This window comes from Carassius carassius, chromosome 31 (genome assembly GCF_963082965.1).
Source record: "Carassius carassius chromosome 31, fCarCar2.1, whole genome shotgun sequence".
NCBI lineage: Eukaryota > Metazoa > Chordata > Actinopteri > Cypriniformes > Cyprinidae > Carassius > Carassius carassius.
Window position 1 is genome coordinate 8236300 of NC_081785.1, and position 16097 is coordinate 8252396.

Genomic DNA, 16097 nt, shown 5'->3' on the forward strand with positions numbered 1-16097 from the left:
TTTTCTCTTATCGTAAATTTAAGCACACTTTTATTTCAGGAAGATTACATTCACACATATGACCATGGGAGACAAAAACGCCTTGGTGAGAACAGGAAAACATCAAGTTTTTAATTAAAATCCATGTATTTGAAAGTATAATCAACATATAGTGGTTATAGACTTTTGTATAATCAGTCAACAAAACTATTATAACAATCGGTTATCAACCACATCTTCATTTACAAACCGAGTGAATAAACAAAGCTTCATATCACACTGAATGGCTGTTTCCCGTTTACTTGAAAATTCCTAATATGCAGGAGTCCAGTTTCACAGTCATTCTTACAATTCACTGTCACCTGATTTATTCAGCACACAACATCAATTCATCTACAAAACACAATGTAGAGCCATTAAAATATTTCCAGCACTTCACACTATTCAGTGATTAGGCTGTGATTAAGGACTAGAATATTTCATTTAGTCTGCTAATATTTGTGTATAAGAGTGCATTTAGGTATAGTTTATAAAAGTCGGCTCTTTAGATATTTATATAGCTGTAGGGGGGGAAAAGTGTTTAAATATTCTGTTTAACAACTTAACATACAAGTCATTGCTTTGATGTTAATATCTCTGTCCCTACTAGTCATCGGATTTAACACTGGGTCCCCCAAAACTTTTCCCACAAGCCCCTGCACAGTCACATGTCTAACAGTGTTAACTCAGTCCTTCCTGCATTCCTTTTCTTCTTCTATCACATTTTCTTCTTGCTTCTCCTCTCTCTCCTTTTCCTTCTCTTTGTCTTTTCCTTTCTCCTTGTCTCCTCGCTCTTTCTTTTTCGACTTCCGCAGGAAGGAAGGAGTACGAAATTTCTTTTTCTTTTTTTTGGGTGACACTGGCTGACTGTCAGAAGAGCCGGTGACTGAAATGTTGTTGGCGACGGTGGTTGTTATGGAGACCTGCATCTCTTTAGTGATGCTGAGCTCTGTGACCTGTAGAGTGAGGTCATCATCCTGCGTCAGGTCATCACCATCGCAGCTCTGGAGGAGAGCTGAAAGACAGTCTGAAAACAAGAAGAAGAAACTTTTCGGCATGAGATCGTCTAGTCCAAAACCATAAAATCACAACTTATTTGGCTATCAAAGACCAGTGTAGTAATATACAGATTATATGAGAGAATCTATACCTCCTCTTTCAGGGCTCATGAGCGGTGAGATCGACAGAGAAATGGTGGAGCCGTCATATGTAGTCATTTCTCCATCTGTGAATTCTTCATCAGCCTCTGACTGAAGAGCTTAAGTGTCAAGAAAACATATTTTGATAAAGCCAAATAAAAAACTGGTTAAATTTAGGTTTTGAAGGTAGGGAAGTAGTAACATATCCCTGAAATTCAAAGTATGTACTGGATCAAAAAAGAAATACACTTGAGCTTGCAGGAAATGAAACTGACTGCAAACTAAATAGTTATATACTACTGTTCAAAACTTTGGGGTAAGATTTTTAATGTTTTTGAAATATGTCTCAAATGCTCACCAAGGATGCATTTATTTGACCAGAAATACAGTAAAAACAGTTATATTGTTAAATATCACAATGTTATGTTGTTTTCTATTTTAATTTATTTCAAACTGTAAGTTATTTCTGTGATAGCAAATGCATATTTCTCTGGATTCTTTAATGAATATGAAGTTCAACAGAACAGCATTTATTTTTTAAGAAAAAAATAAATAAATTGTAACACAATAAATGTCTTTCCTCACACTTTTGCTCAAAAGTGTCCTTGCGGAATAAAAGTATTAATTTCTTAAAAAAAAATGATTTGATTGGTAGGGCCATTCTGTGTCCCTGTATGCAGTGTATGTGTGTACCTGATTGGCTGTTCTTATTCTCCACCGTTTGTGTGTATTCCTGTATCTCTGCTTCTGATTGGTTGAAAGGGTTGGGTGGCAAAGCAGCTGTCTGCTTCTCATCCTCATAGATGAATGCCTGAAAATAATAATGGCAAAGGGACTGACTGACAATTGTCTTAGTGATGTCATTTTTAATTATGTTTTGCTATAACGGTTGTTTTGAACTTAATACTGCCAAATATGGAAGCCTGTTTCTACCTCTGAGTAAAAATAAATTGTAATTGTGAGATAAAGTTTAAAATGAGATAAAGTAACTATTTGAGATATTAATTCACAATTACCTTTTTAAGAGGAAACAAACAAAATAAAAAAAAGGGAGAATTTACTATGAAATCACATGACATGAGTACAACAGCATTTAGGCTGCTGATGTTACTGGGATTTCATTTAATGAGAGTGCCATAATTTTAAACATACCATTGGACTAGAAAAGTTATATGGTGTACTTTTAAAGGGTGTTTGATTGGTACTTGTGTTCGTGTTGGATTTATTGGTGTAGTTACGCACTGGTCCTGGAGGCTTGTCAATAACAATGTCTGCCAGCAGCTGAGACTTGGGTCCAGCTGTCATCAGATCTACTCTGTTCTGCTCTCGAATCTAAACCAGCACAAATAAAGCAGTGTACAGAACACAATCTGTGGACACAGTCTGTTCAGTCTTAATTTTCTTTCTTTCAGTCAAACATACCTTATTTCTTTTTTCCAATACTTCGTTTGGGTTAGTATTAAGTGGGACAAACTGGTTGGGGTCCTCGATCCTAATTGGGGTGTCCTTGCAGTTCCCTGACTCTTCTGATTTCATCCACTAAAAAGAAAGAAAATAATGAATTTAAGAAATATTAGTGAATATTAAAGGGATAGTTCACCCAAAAAAGAAAATTTGATGTTTATCTGGTTACTCCCAAGGTATCCAAGATGTAGGTGACCTTGTTTATTCAGTAGAACTCAAACCAAGATTTTTAGCTCACACCATTGCAGTCTATCAGTCTTATAATGTAAGTGGATGGGACTCACGGCTAAAACATACACACACAAAAAAACCCATACACAAACAGAACCAAATTAAACCCTGTGGCTCGTGGCGATTCATTGATATGTATAGACACAAAACGATCAGTCTGTGCAACAAACTGAACAGAATTTATATAATTTTTTACCTCGAATTCATGCAATGTCCGAACTGTTAGAACTCTCCTGAGCGCGTTCTGTTGTTCTCAGCACAGGCACAAGTCTTCTTCTTCTTGCTTTACGGTGGATCCCATACTTATAAAGTGCATTACCGCCGCCTATTTCTCAAGTGGACCATTGACACTCTATCTACAATCTCAGTTAGGAGTGTCAATTGTCCACTTGAGAAATAGGTGGCGGAAATTCACTTAAAAGTTGCGATCCACCGTAAAGCAAGAAGAAGAATTAGAAGAAGCCTCCTCATGCGCCTGCTTGAGAACACACACAACAGGAGAGTTCTAACAGTTCGGACATTGCATAAATCAGAGGTAAAAAATATAAAAAATACTGTTCAGTTTCGGGCACAGACCGATTGTTTTGTGTCTCTTCACATCAATGTATCGTCACGAGCTGCAGGGTTTAAATTGGTTTTGTTTGTGTATGATTTTTTTTGGTTTTATTGTATGTTTTAGCTGTGATTCCCATCCACTTACATTATAAGACTTAAAAATCTTGGTTTGTGTTCTACTGTTTCACCTACATCTTGGATGCCCTGGGGGTAAGCAGATAAACATCAAATTTTCCTTCAAACATATACATAAAACATGCTGAAATGTTTGGCATTCCACCAATTATTTTATCTACTATAATTTAAATGTTTATATTATATGTATCTACTGGTCTACGGGAGCTCATTTTCCCTCAGAGTAAAAAAAGAAAAAAGTTAATTGTGAAATGGTGTATACAGTATTATCTAATTATTGCTTACTTTTAAATACATTTCAACTAGCTTTTTAATGGTTTTTTTTTTACTCTGAGGTGGTAACATGCTTCCATACTGACCAATGATTAACAACACTGAACACTAACTTTATGGTCATTAAGTTGATGATGTGAATTTATAGACAATACTTATTCATAGCTGTGTGAAGCCCTTGATGCTGTTTGCCAATATGTTTGCATGTGATCATATGCAAGGATACCGTGGTTTTGGTCTGGGGGCTGCAGGTCCCGTTGATTGATTCCTCAGGTATGTTGACCTTTAAGTAGCTGTTTGGTGAGTTCAGCCATCGTATCCTCTCTCTGTCCCGCTTCTGTGCCAGGTAGTGCAACGGACTCTGTGGAAAGGTGTCCTTTTCCTCTAGTCCCACCCCTGTGACAGTTGCTGGGATTTCCACATCATTATGGTGTCGGGGCTTCTCTTTAACTATGGGATACCGGTAAGTGTAACCTGTTCTGTAACCCTAGAAACACAAGAGGTGGCATGTTAGTTACCACTATTTACATATTTAATAATACATGCTTAATGCAGCCCAAAAGACAATATTTAAATGTTGCTAGCACATCTGGTATAGATCAGCTCACAGGCCACTCACTAAGTTATCTAACATCCTCATAAGCGCCTCAAACTCTGCCTCTCCAACCCTCCATCTGATCTGTCCGTCTGGCATTTGTCCACTGGGTTTTTTCGTAGGAGCAGTTTTCAGACTTGCTCTGTCTAACACGCACAGGTTGTCAACACCACCCGCACATAACAGAGCACTAACCTAAAGAAAAACAAAGACAGAGATACTGTTGGAGCAGTTTAACCACTCATAAAATCTACTGGCAGAGTTTAAACTGATCTGGAACTATCTGGGCCTTGAATTTATATAAAAAAGCCATATAATCCTTTTTCATTTGGTTTATGTATTTGTATTAGTGTATTTACTCATATATGTGTGTATTTCAGTTTTAAATATGTGCGTGTGTACCTGTATCTCACAAGCTTGGTGGCTGTGGTACAGATAATGAAAAGCTTCCTCTGTTGTCTCTCCAAATGTCAGTAAACCTTGATTCCTCAGGACCAAAACCTAAAAACAAGCAGAATTACATAGTGTTGCAAATCCACCCTAACAGATCCCAGTAATGCACAATATATTGCTATAAATATGATTCTGTGCAATATTATATTCATAATGACAAAGACTATAAAAGTTTAAAAATACTAACAGAATTCTAAAGCACATTTTAATTTTTGCAATGGTTAGGACCTGCTATTTTTTCCTGCTTAAGCTTTGCCATGCTGTACTATAGTGAACTTCTAATGGTTGTCATGCCAACAGGTAGCAGAATTCACAGACCTTGGCAGTGGGACCAAGAGCTTTCTGAAGCTCCATCTTCTCCTGATCGTTGGCTAAATCACCATGGTAGCTAAAATAAGACACCTCCCCCAGCAGCAAAGCTTCATGGGAAATGGGTAAGATGCCACATTTCATAGAAGAGACCTGCAGGACATTCAGAGGTTGCAATGTGTGTGTTACAGGCAGGGTGAATTAGGCGTATATGCCAATGGTTTTAAGGGTCTGGGGCCCACCGCAAATTTCAAAAGGGGCCACAGGACTATACAAAAAAATATAAATAATAATAATAATATATATATATATATATATATATATATATATATATATATATATATATATAAATATATATATATATATATATATATATATATATATATATATATATATATATACACACACACTGACTGTGTGTGTGTTTTATTACTCACGGCAGCTGTAGTCGGTGTATATGTGTGTATAACACATTTGGCATCTGGTCGGGCAGAATACACTGCAGAATGTGGTTTGAATCCCAAAACATCCACAGGCAATGCAGTGGCTCCCTGATCAACCACCTCGCCAATCAGATTCACCTTCACCTTTGAAGAAACAAAAAAAAAACACATTACAAGGATGAGATAAAATTTATTTATTGCCTATATAATGGTGTAATTATATTCAGTTGTCAGGGTTTCATGTTCAGGATGTGTGTGGGTGTGTGTACCAGACTAGCTGCTGTGGCCTCTGAGAACGACAGTCCTTTAGGAAGAATAAGAATATGATCCTGCTCTTTGTTGATACGCAGCTGGAGAAGAAAATAACAGATAAAACATGAAAGAGCGAAAGGAAAGAAAGATAGAGTATATTATATTAAATTCTGCTATCAAAAATACAACATAGTGAACCAATATACAAATACATATTTCTTTTGAATATAGAGAAGGTCAGTAAATTTATTTCAGTAAAATCTACAATTAAACAGTATTTAAAAATGCCGGTCTGGTGGCCTCTTCCTTTTTAACTGGGCGACAGTTGGCCAGAATAAGCTAAAATCTGGAACAAACTGTGTTTGAAAAATCTTTTTTTTTCTTTCTTCAAAACAGCAATGAACAAAACATTTTCATTTTTACAAACTTGATGCAAACCATATTTCTATGTATACATTTAAATGCAATATTTGAAAATGCATTTCAATCTGAATGGTAGATAACATTTCAAGTTTTTTCATCACTCAGAGTCCAAAATAAGTGTGACGTCCTACATCGAGTGTCCAAATTTGTTCCTGGAGGGCCACTCTCCTGCAGAGTTGAGCTCCAATCCCAATTAAACACACCTGCACCAGCTTATCAAGGTCTTCAGACTAACTAGAAACTTCCAGGCAAGTGAGTTGGAGCATGTTGGAAGTAAAATCTGTAGCACGTGGCCCTCCAGGAGCAGCATTGGACTCCCCTGTCCCCTGACTTTTTGAGGACAGCCGTCTCAATTCACTTATTTGCACTCGCAAATCAACTGTGAATATATTGGAATGTGCACTTTTAGAAATAATGGTACAAAAGCTGTCACTGAGAAGGTACCATTTCAGAAGGTACACCTTTGTACCTAAAAAGTACATATTAGTACTTTTTTTTATAAAGGTAGTGCCCCAGTGACACTGTGAGTGTATGCATGAATGTGTACAACACAGTAATCCATGCCACTGTAATCTGATGAGTTGTCATTTCAGATCAGAGCAAAAGTAGAATTTACAGTTTGGCAATGGCTGCTATTCTCTTGTCTCTATGCATTGTTCTGACACTCAAGCCATTACTATGGTAACCAATGTTGTCTGAACAAAAGCATCTGTTTTTATTACATCCAAAATGACAGTGAGCACAGTCAGTCCTTGTTCGGATTGAAAAACTGTTTGTGTGCTGTGTGAAAAAAAAAAGCCAAACTGTGAAATAAATGTGAGTACTCACAGTTATATACGTATTTGGAAAGTGGGTATTTCCATATAGGTCCAGCAGCCGGTACAAGCAGGCGAGTTTACAGCGGCCCTGCCTCTCAGCTTTAGAACAACTAAACCACTCCACACCACACAGATCATTCACTGGACTAATTGACCCTGCACCTGGAAACACACACACACAGCAAAGCAACAAAAATAAATATCTGCCTTTATCTGAGCTCTAGCTGATAACCATTCAGAATTACACGCCTGCCATCTGTTGACCATGGCCACAACAAATAATCTTCAATGGGAAGGTATAAAGTTTCAATGAAAGTGTGTGCACTCACTGCTGGGACTGTATACTCCAGTGTTGCTAAGTGTATTGCTGATGATGAGGTGTGCGATGTGACCAAGGAGACCACTGGAGTTACTGCCTTTAGAGCATTGCTCCTTTACCATGCACTCCAACTCCTCCTTAAAGTCCTGCAACAAACACACAAATACATTTTAACATGTTATTAACACATGTATGTCAATGCATTAGAAAACAAAATATCAAACCAAATGGCATTTATTTTAAAGAAATGTTTATTTTCCAAAAAAAACAAAAAAACCTTTCTTTAATATAATCAATAATTAGTTTTTTAATTTAACACATAAACTGACTTTTGTAGTCACTAGAAAGACCAGTTGGTTAAATGTAATTGCAAGAAAATTAGTTTTAAGAAAAGGTTTTGCATAAGCTGTTGCTACTCCATATTTATATGATTTAATTGTATTTATTAGATCTACACTAACATTTAAAAGGTTGGGGTCGGTAATATTTGTTCAGCACGGATGCACTAAAATGTATCATGGTTTCCACAAAAATATTGAACAGCACTGTTTTCAACATAAATAACAATAAGAAATGTTTTTTTGAGCATCAAATTAATATATTATATTAATTATATATATATAGTTATATATATATATATATATATATATATATATATATATATATATATATATATATATATATATATATATATATATATATATATATATATATATATATATATATATATATATATATATATATATATAACTATATATATATATATATATATAACTATATATATATATATATATATATATATATATATAGTATTAATAAACAAAAAAAAACAAAAAAAATATATATATATATAGTATTAATAAACAAAAAATACAAAAAATATATATATACAATATATATATATATTGTTATATATATTATATTGGGGAAGTTGTGGCCTAATGGTTAGAGAGTCGGACTCCCAATCAAAAGGTTGTGAGTTCGAGTCCCGGGCCGGCAGGAATTGTGGGTGGGGGGAGTGCATGTACAGTTCTCTCTTCACCCTCAATACCACGACTTAGGTGCCCTTGAGCAAGGCATCGAACCCCCAACTGCTCCCTGGGCGCCGCAGCATAAATGGCTGCCCACTGCTCCGGTGTGTGTGTGTGTGTGTGTGTGTGTGTGTGTGTGTGTGTGTGTGTGTGTGTGTGTGTGTGTGTGTGTGTGTGTGTGTGTGTGTGTGTGTGTGTGTGTGTGTGTGTGTGTGTGTGTGTGTGTGTGTGTGTGTGTGTGTGTCCACTGCTCTGTGTGTGTGCATTTCGGATGGGTTAAATGCAGAGCACAAATTCAGAGTATGGGTCACCATACTTGGCTGAATGTCACTTCACTATTTATAATAATAATGGCGGCTGAAAATTCAGCTTTGTCTCACAGGAATAAATTACACTTTAAAACATTAAAATAGAAAACAATTATTTTAAATAGTAATAATACTTCACAATATTATGTTTTTTTTTAGCAAAACTAAAACCAGCCTGGTTGAGCTTACAAATCAACATTAAAAAAATTTACCAATCCCAAACTTTTGAAAATGCATTTAATTTTAAGTGTGACAGTGTTCAAATATTTTTCTCATATATAGGACATTTCTGATTTGTTCATAGCTCATTCTTTCATAGTTATTAATAATCACTGAGAGAAAAACAGGCTTTAAGAGAAAAGGTCAGTACACAGAACATCCAGCCATATGTCTTTGGTATCGAATAGTTCAGAGAAAATGACATGCCCTGCAGTGAGAAATGCTATACTTAATCTAAGAATATTTTAAACAGCATTTTATGCTTTCATAATTGCAATGCATGCAGCTTCTATGGCCTCAGGCATAAATATTTGTAATTTAGCATACAAATATGCCACACCAAAGGACAATTTAGTATAATCCAAACATAAAGAAAAAACTGTTAATAAAATTATATTTAAAAAAAAACATGCTGACCAGTTAAAGAATAAGAAGGCATACGCTTTATGTACATTTTAACTTCTAATAGTGATGCTGATTCATAAGCAAAAATCATGGACATCACATCATTCAAGTTTTATTTAAGTTGAATCTATGAACTTCAACCATAAAACATCATGACAACAAACTATGAAAGATTTTTCTGTGTACTAAGCCAAATCCAGGACATGAAGTTTTGTTGATTATACAGCTTCAAATTTTGCATTTTATATGGATTTTAAAAATAGATTAAGCTATAATCAGATAAGAGACTGAGCTTCAGGCATCAGAAATATGCCTCTAGAGTTACGGCCCTCGAAGTACTGCTACAACATAATGCACAGAAATCACTTCGGGTTCTTTATTCAATTCACCCACTCTCTGCATTTCTGATGATCTGTGCATGGTTACTAATGGCAACGGATCTCCACTTTTTGGTTGTTATGCAATCAATCGTGGGCTCCTCTTAAAATGCAAAGGGAGGGAGGGAGAGAGAGAGAGAGAGAGAAAGAGCATGCGAATTCACACCTTGGTGCGAGTGTGTGTGGGAGCAGTGTTGGGAAGGTTACTTTGGAAATGTAATAGGTTACAGATTACAAGTTACCCTATTTAAAATGTAATAGTAGTGTAACTTTTTTAATTACTTTAATAAAGTAATGTAACTAATTACTTTTGAGATTTTGATTACTTTTATAAATTTCTAATGAATGTTAATTTGCAACTGTTAATCATCTTCAACCATTTTACACCATGCAGGTTTAACCTTAACAGTAGTGCTCAATACTGTCAGACTTTCATCATTCTTCATCACCTGAATTAAGATGATCACATTTGAACACATCCACCACACAATCAGACTTTAGTACTGCCTTTTACTTAGAGATTGATCTGAAGTTCAAAGCAGATTTAAAATCAAAAGAAATAGTTTATAGATACTGTTTTTGAAACCAAATCTTTGCATAACTACAGGCATCTAACTGCATCTAACAATGGTTTGGGGAAAAATAGTTAATAAAAAAAATAAAAGCATATACATCAACTCAAATACGGTTATCTAATAAGCATGTGTCCTATTTTGTGTACTAAACTTCTGAAACATTGGTGTCTTTCTGAAACACTGCTGTCTCTTTGTATATGATATGATGATAGTTTCTCAAAATAAGTAAAAAATGCTCATGAAGTGACTGTTCTAGAGATTAATTTCCATGAGGGGTGGACTGGGGAAAAAAAATAGGCTGGGAAATCTCACACTCACACACCCACAACACATTCTGAAACATGGACAACACTATTTTTTTTTGGACCTGACATGAAAAAGATTTGAATCCTTAGGTTGGGGACATGCAACGTAATTAAGAGTTCTCTCCTGAACTGCACCTTCACTTCCATTATCCATCCATCTCTCTCATGACTTTAATACTGAAGATTTTTATTTGACTTTTACCATGTTTTGTAAGTGCAATTTTGTTTTTTTGGCAAATGAATTACCACTTGTATTTATTTTTACTACAAATTCCATAGTTAAACCACGGTTAGTGCCATACAATAGGCTACATTAATTTTCCTAAGGGTTTTGTTTTTGTATCCACTAGCTCCCCCTAAACCTATGATAAAATATGATGATTTGTCTGCTAACTTACTACTGTAACATTACAAAAGATAATAATGACGTTGTTTATACAGTATTTTGAGTGATTGCGAGCAATGTGCTGCTGCTGCTTGACTAAGTAAACAAAGACAAAACTACATTAGCATATTTACAGATGAAACTGACCTGCACCTGAAACCCTGAACAGAAGTGTCGCTTCTCTGCTTCAGCTGTGCGCTTACACAGTTCACTCCGGTCTCTCTCTCTCGCATTGATTACTCGGAGTCTGATCCAAACCGTTCGGCGGAGGCGCAGAGAGCGCGCGAGCCCAACCATTGCCAGTCACGACTAACCGATTCATGATTTATTAGAGATTTAATTATCGAATGGCGGATTCGGAAATAATCGCTTTAGTATATTCGGCCTGCAATTATACAATAACAATATTAAAGTAGAAGGCCAAATCGTCTGCCAGGCCACCGGGAATAGTCCCGGTTCTCCCGATGTCCAGTCAGCGCCTGATTTCCACAGACACGCAGAACGTGCAGGATTCATATTCAGTCTTTTTGCGGCTTAATATTCACAGACATCAGTCCATATCGGGTTTTGATTCAAGTGTACTGACCTACTTTTGATTTATTCGTCCAAAATGTGGCATATTGCGTCCGCGTTATAGGCTGAATTCCATTTTTATGACTGGATTCGAATGTGTTTTCCGCGTCTCGGAGATTATGGGCCATATGTCTTAGTGCAATTTGGGAAAGAAATAAGCTGTATGTGGATGTGTGTAAATATTCAAATGTAATCCTCTTTGTAATCGTTACAATTTTCATAAGTAACTGTAATTTAATTACTCATTTTTTCTTAGTAACTGTAACTGATTACTGTTACATTTATTTTGTAATTAAATTACGTAACGCCGTTACATGTAACTAGTTACTCCCCAACACTGTGTGGGAGTGACATCTTACTGGACTCTGCAGAATCTGTGTGACTCTCTTTCTCTGCTCCATCATGTTGAAGTCCTGCTTCAGATCAGGTGACATAGCGCTGCTCCTCAGAGCCTCAGGGGACTGGAGTTCTTCTGCACTCTCACTGTAGACCTTCTTCACATTTAGACTGGATGGGGGGCGGATGCGTAAACCGCCCTCTTCATCGCCCGCACTCATCTCAACACACTCACCCTCGCTCATACATAAACACAACACACAACCTTGTGCTTCAGAGAGAGAGAGAGAAACAGAGGGGCGGGCTGAGTGTTTTTTTTTTTTTAGATCCACTTGAAGCTGTGTTCACAATGGCTGCATGAATACAAAAAGGTTAGGGCACTTTGGATTACAAATTAATTGTCTAAACACACACATACAAATAAACACTCTCACACACCTGCATGTCTGCTCTCCAGCTGACATCCTATATAACTCATGCATATCTGCACGCACCCCACTGAGAACAATTCACACCTTTAATGGCCCTTTTTCCACCCTGATAGCCCGAAATCACCCCAACGCCCCCAACAGAAGTTTTGTTTTCCACCTGAATTCAATTTGTTTAAATTTATATTTCTAAACCGTGTACAATTGTTTTGACTCTATACTGAATCTGGATGTCTATCTAACCATTTATATGACATTCCAAGCATCTATAAGCAAAGAATTCTATAGAATACCTAAAGTAAATGAACCCCCTTCTATGTCAGGAAAAATATTTTATTTTTTGCACAAAACAGAACTACGCAAACATTTAATGCCCCCAAATGCGCAATTAAGGCAAAGGTATTGATGCACTGCGTTAATATTGTGTAGCTGCTGCGTTATATAACTCAATATGAAATTTAGGCAAACTTCGCATCCATAAAGATTAGAAATCTTTCAAATCGAACATAGTCCTACTTATTTTTAATGCATTTAATACATATAATGGGAAATGTCGCGCAGTTCTTGCTTTGCAGTAGCACTTTATCAAGCATTTTTCGTTCATCCATCTAAACGAGTCCATTAATTACATAAAGGAGTATATAGGCTACTCACCTTTCTCGGTCTCAGTTGAAGTTTAATCCCAGAGTTGCAGCGGGAAACATAATAACTAAATAAATAAATCTGTTTCAATCAGGATAACTAACAATTGCGCATCCGAGTTTGATCTCTCTGGAACCGTAGGACTGTGTTGCGAGTCCAGGGTCGTGAGCGCGCATCGAAAGCGCGAACGCGCGTGGATGTGTGAGAAGAGTTTTGCGTGGGAACTTGGTGAGAGGATCACGTGACCAGTCCTGTCCCCACCACTAATAATAATAATACTCGCGCATTGGCAGGACCACCACGACCTCCCCGAGCCTTATCATTAAAATACACAGAGTTTATACAAACGCGAAGATACGAGCCAGATGTTAGACACCAAACACAGATTTATACAGCCCTACTGAGGTTGGTTTGTTTGGCCACTTTATAGCAGTTTTACTCTTAAACATTTGTAATTAATGAACATGTAGGCCTATATAAAATAATATTATATTGCATATAAAAAGCCTGTTTGCATCTGAGTGTAAGTAAAAATAATGCTTTAAGGCTTTTAATGCATGTTTACTTCATAAATCTGACCTATGTTATTTAATTACATGTCTTAAAAAGCACTTATCCTCCATAACACAAGTTGGTTAGCTCCAAACACTAAGCTAAAACTCCCAAGATAAGAATAATAAGAAAACAAAGTTTTAAAGTTGTCTTCTTTTCATGATGTTTCTTACACTTTCAGCTTCACACAAATACACACTTTATAACACAGTACATTGTCAAATGTCAAAACAGCTCTGAACTTGAGTTTAGCCTCCTGGATCTGACATCTCTCATGACTGGTTCTGTTCTTTTTCATCCACCATACATTGTTCTCTCAGTGAATCATTTAACCCTGCACACGCCAGCGCGGTGTGATCAACCTTTTCCTTTAACTAGGGGATAATTACCATAATTACTTAAGTACCTGAGCAAACAAATGACTAACAATGAATCATAATTATTCAAATGATCCTGCACATGAGCACCTGCTTTTGTGTGGCTGATATATATAGAATTAAGAAATAATGTAATCCTTATATCTATATATATTTGAGCCTAACCTTTAAAAAAAAAAAAAAAAAAAAAATATATATATATATATATATATATATATGTATATTGTGCACTGTGTTAATATGAAGGAATTTTTTGTATTGATTTTTCAAATGTGTCTTTCTTGTATTTTTAATTATGCATTGCAGTGCAGGTTAAAGGAAATGTCTGTAAACCTTAACCATTTTTCTATTGATTTATTTTATTATGAGAGTTATGAGATAAGTTATGAGAGTAACATGTAGATCTTAAAGATTTTAGAAAACTTGCTTTGAATTAATAGAGTTTGTATCTTGTATACTACAACAACTCCTTTAGGATGATGGAGTCGGAAAGACTTGACTGATATAAAAGTCAGTCCCTTGTGCATATTGTTACACCTCTGACCATATGAGAATGTTAAATACAATTTGAGCACAACTATGTTGTGTTCCATTACATTCATGACCTCTGTCCTAAACTCTTGTCATTAAGACAGGTTGGGTGCAGGTCCATAAACTGTGTGTATATAATTTTTTTAACAGATCTGGAGGAGGGTGACTGCTTCTATGTCTTTGAGTTTCCAGATGTCACAGAATAGTATAAATAGGCTAACTGAAGTGGACATTTTAAAGGCAGAAAAAAGCGAGTAAAAAGTCTCATGTCTCAAGTTAGGCACATCTGGCCAATTTCCCACGAGGATCTTGCATAACCGCAAGGCTGTTTATTCTTGAGACAGACACAAACTGTTGACTCTATCTTCACATTCTGCTCTGTTCAATTCAGATGATCTGTTCTGGAGATGGTTTTAATGTCATCATGATATCATATGACTGTAATTAAGATCTGTTGGAACAGAAAATGACTCTTTCTAATGTTGTTTTTGTGTAGTTGAATAATTAAAGTATCATGCATTACAATACTTTGCATTTCAGTCTGTGGTTTTTAGTTAGTGCTTTTTTGGCAGGCGACATGATTGCTGGCATTTTTAAAGGCTATTTATATTTGAAATTTCACCAGAAATGTTTGTGTTTCTGTAGGCTTGCAGCTGACATGTTTGGCTGATTTTTTATTTATTTATTTTTTTGCATGTGATACTGCACATGAGCAGCCTGTGACACATTTTTTTATGTAAAATCAAAATGGGTTTCGTGACCCACATTAAATCAAGTTTCTGCATGCATCTTTAAAGTTTTAGCAGTGCCGTAGTAATACCATGATAATGTAGTATATTGCTATATTGTTAGTGAATATTATGTGTGCATGCTGCTGCAGACAGTACAGTGAGCTTCTGCAGTGTCTCTTCCTTTACAATCCGCTCTCACCTCCGCCTACACTCACTCCTCACAGCCTGACTCATGTTCATGAATCTGAGAAACATAACAAGGGAGAGACAAAATACTAGATAGAGAAAATGTAATATATTTTGAAATCATATAGCGTGCAAGTGATCAACCTAGCATCTGCTTCTATATGCATGCCAGTGAGAAAATATATTAAATTAATGCTTTGTTGTCAATCTCTGATTTTTCCTCTATTGTTCATAATCTATTGTTATTCTCTTTCCTCTGACAGTTATTAAAAATTCACACGTAGAATAATGTAGAATGCTGACCTGAGATCAGCTCCTGCTGTTTACTAAATTGTTTTTATTGGAATATAAAAGAGTCTCCTCTCATGGAGTCATGCTGTTCTCTGGTGGATGTTTGTTGAACTACAGAGAAAAAAGAGAACGCTGATATCTTAGAACTTAATGGGGTGGTTCACACACACACACACACGCACACACACACACACACACACACACACACACACACTTTTTTGTGAAAAGTGGGGACATCCCATAGGCATAATAGTTTTTATACTGTACAAAATGTATATTCTATGACCATACACCAACCCTACACCTAACACTAACCCTCATAGGAAACTGTGTGCATTTTTACTTTCTCCAAAAAACTCATTCTGTATGATTTCTCCCCCCACCCCACACACAAATCTCTTCTTTCTTTACATGTCTC

General features: G+C 36.1%; 1 protein-coding gene across 2 annotated transcripts; it reads right to left on the reverse strand.

Moving 5' to 3' along the window:
• Nucleotides 1–151: 151 nt before the first annotated feature.
• Nucleotides 152–13216, reverse strand: LOC132111457 (gamma-adducin-like). 2 transcript variants are annotated; one of them, XM_059518761.1, is made up of 15 exons: nt 13024–13216; nt 11965–12294; nt 7438–7573; nt 7119–7270; nt 5885–5965; nt 5610–5759; nt 5182–5325; nt 4813–4911; nt 4435–4605; nt 4042–4302; nt 2580–2696; nt 2400–2489; nt 1851–1968; nt 1169–1276; nt 152–1045 (listed from the first exon to the last, which is right to left on the reverse strand). In XM_059518761.1, exons 2-15 carry the CDS (start codon nt 12184–12186, stop codon nt 705–707), a joined length of 2190 nt encoding a protein of 729 aa, XP_059374744.1. In that variant the 5' UTR covers nt 12187–12294; nt 13024–13216; the 3' UTR covers nt 152–704. The 2 variants fall into 2 exon arrangements, with proteins under 2 accessions (XP_059374744.1, XP_059374743.1); XM_059518760.1 differs by having other exon boundaries at nt 11965–12212; nt 13024–13215.
• Between the last annotated feature and the right edge of the window lie 2881 nt (nt 13217–16097).

Excerpts from the sequence above, each read along its gene's own strand:
- LOC132111457 (XM_059518761.1), bottom strand. The coding sequence starts at position 12,186 with ATGAGCGAGGGTGAGTGTGTTGAGATGAGTGCGGGCGATGAAGAGGGC. Across the intron at positions 7,271-7,437 it reads TGGAGTATACAGTCCCAGCA|GTGCAGGGTCAATTAGTCCA; the intron begins GTGAGTGCACAC and ends GTGTGTTTCCAG. Across the intron at positions 5,966-7,118 it reads TTCCAAATACGTATATAACT|CTGCGTATCAACAAAGAGCA; the intron begins GTGAGTACTCAC and ends TTTCTTCTCCAG.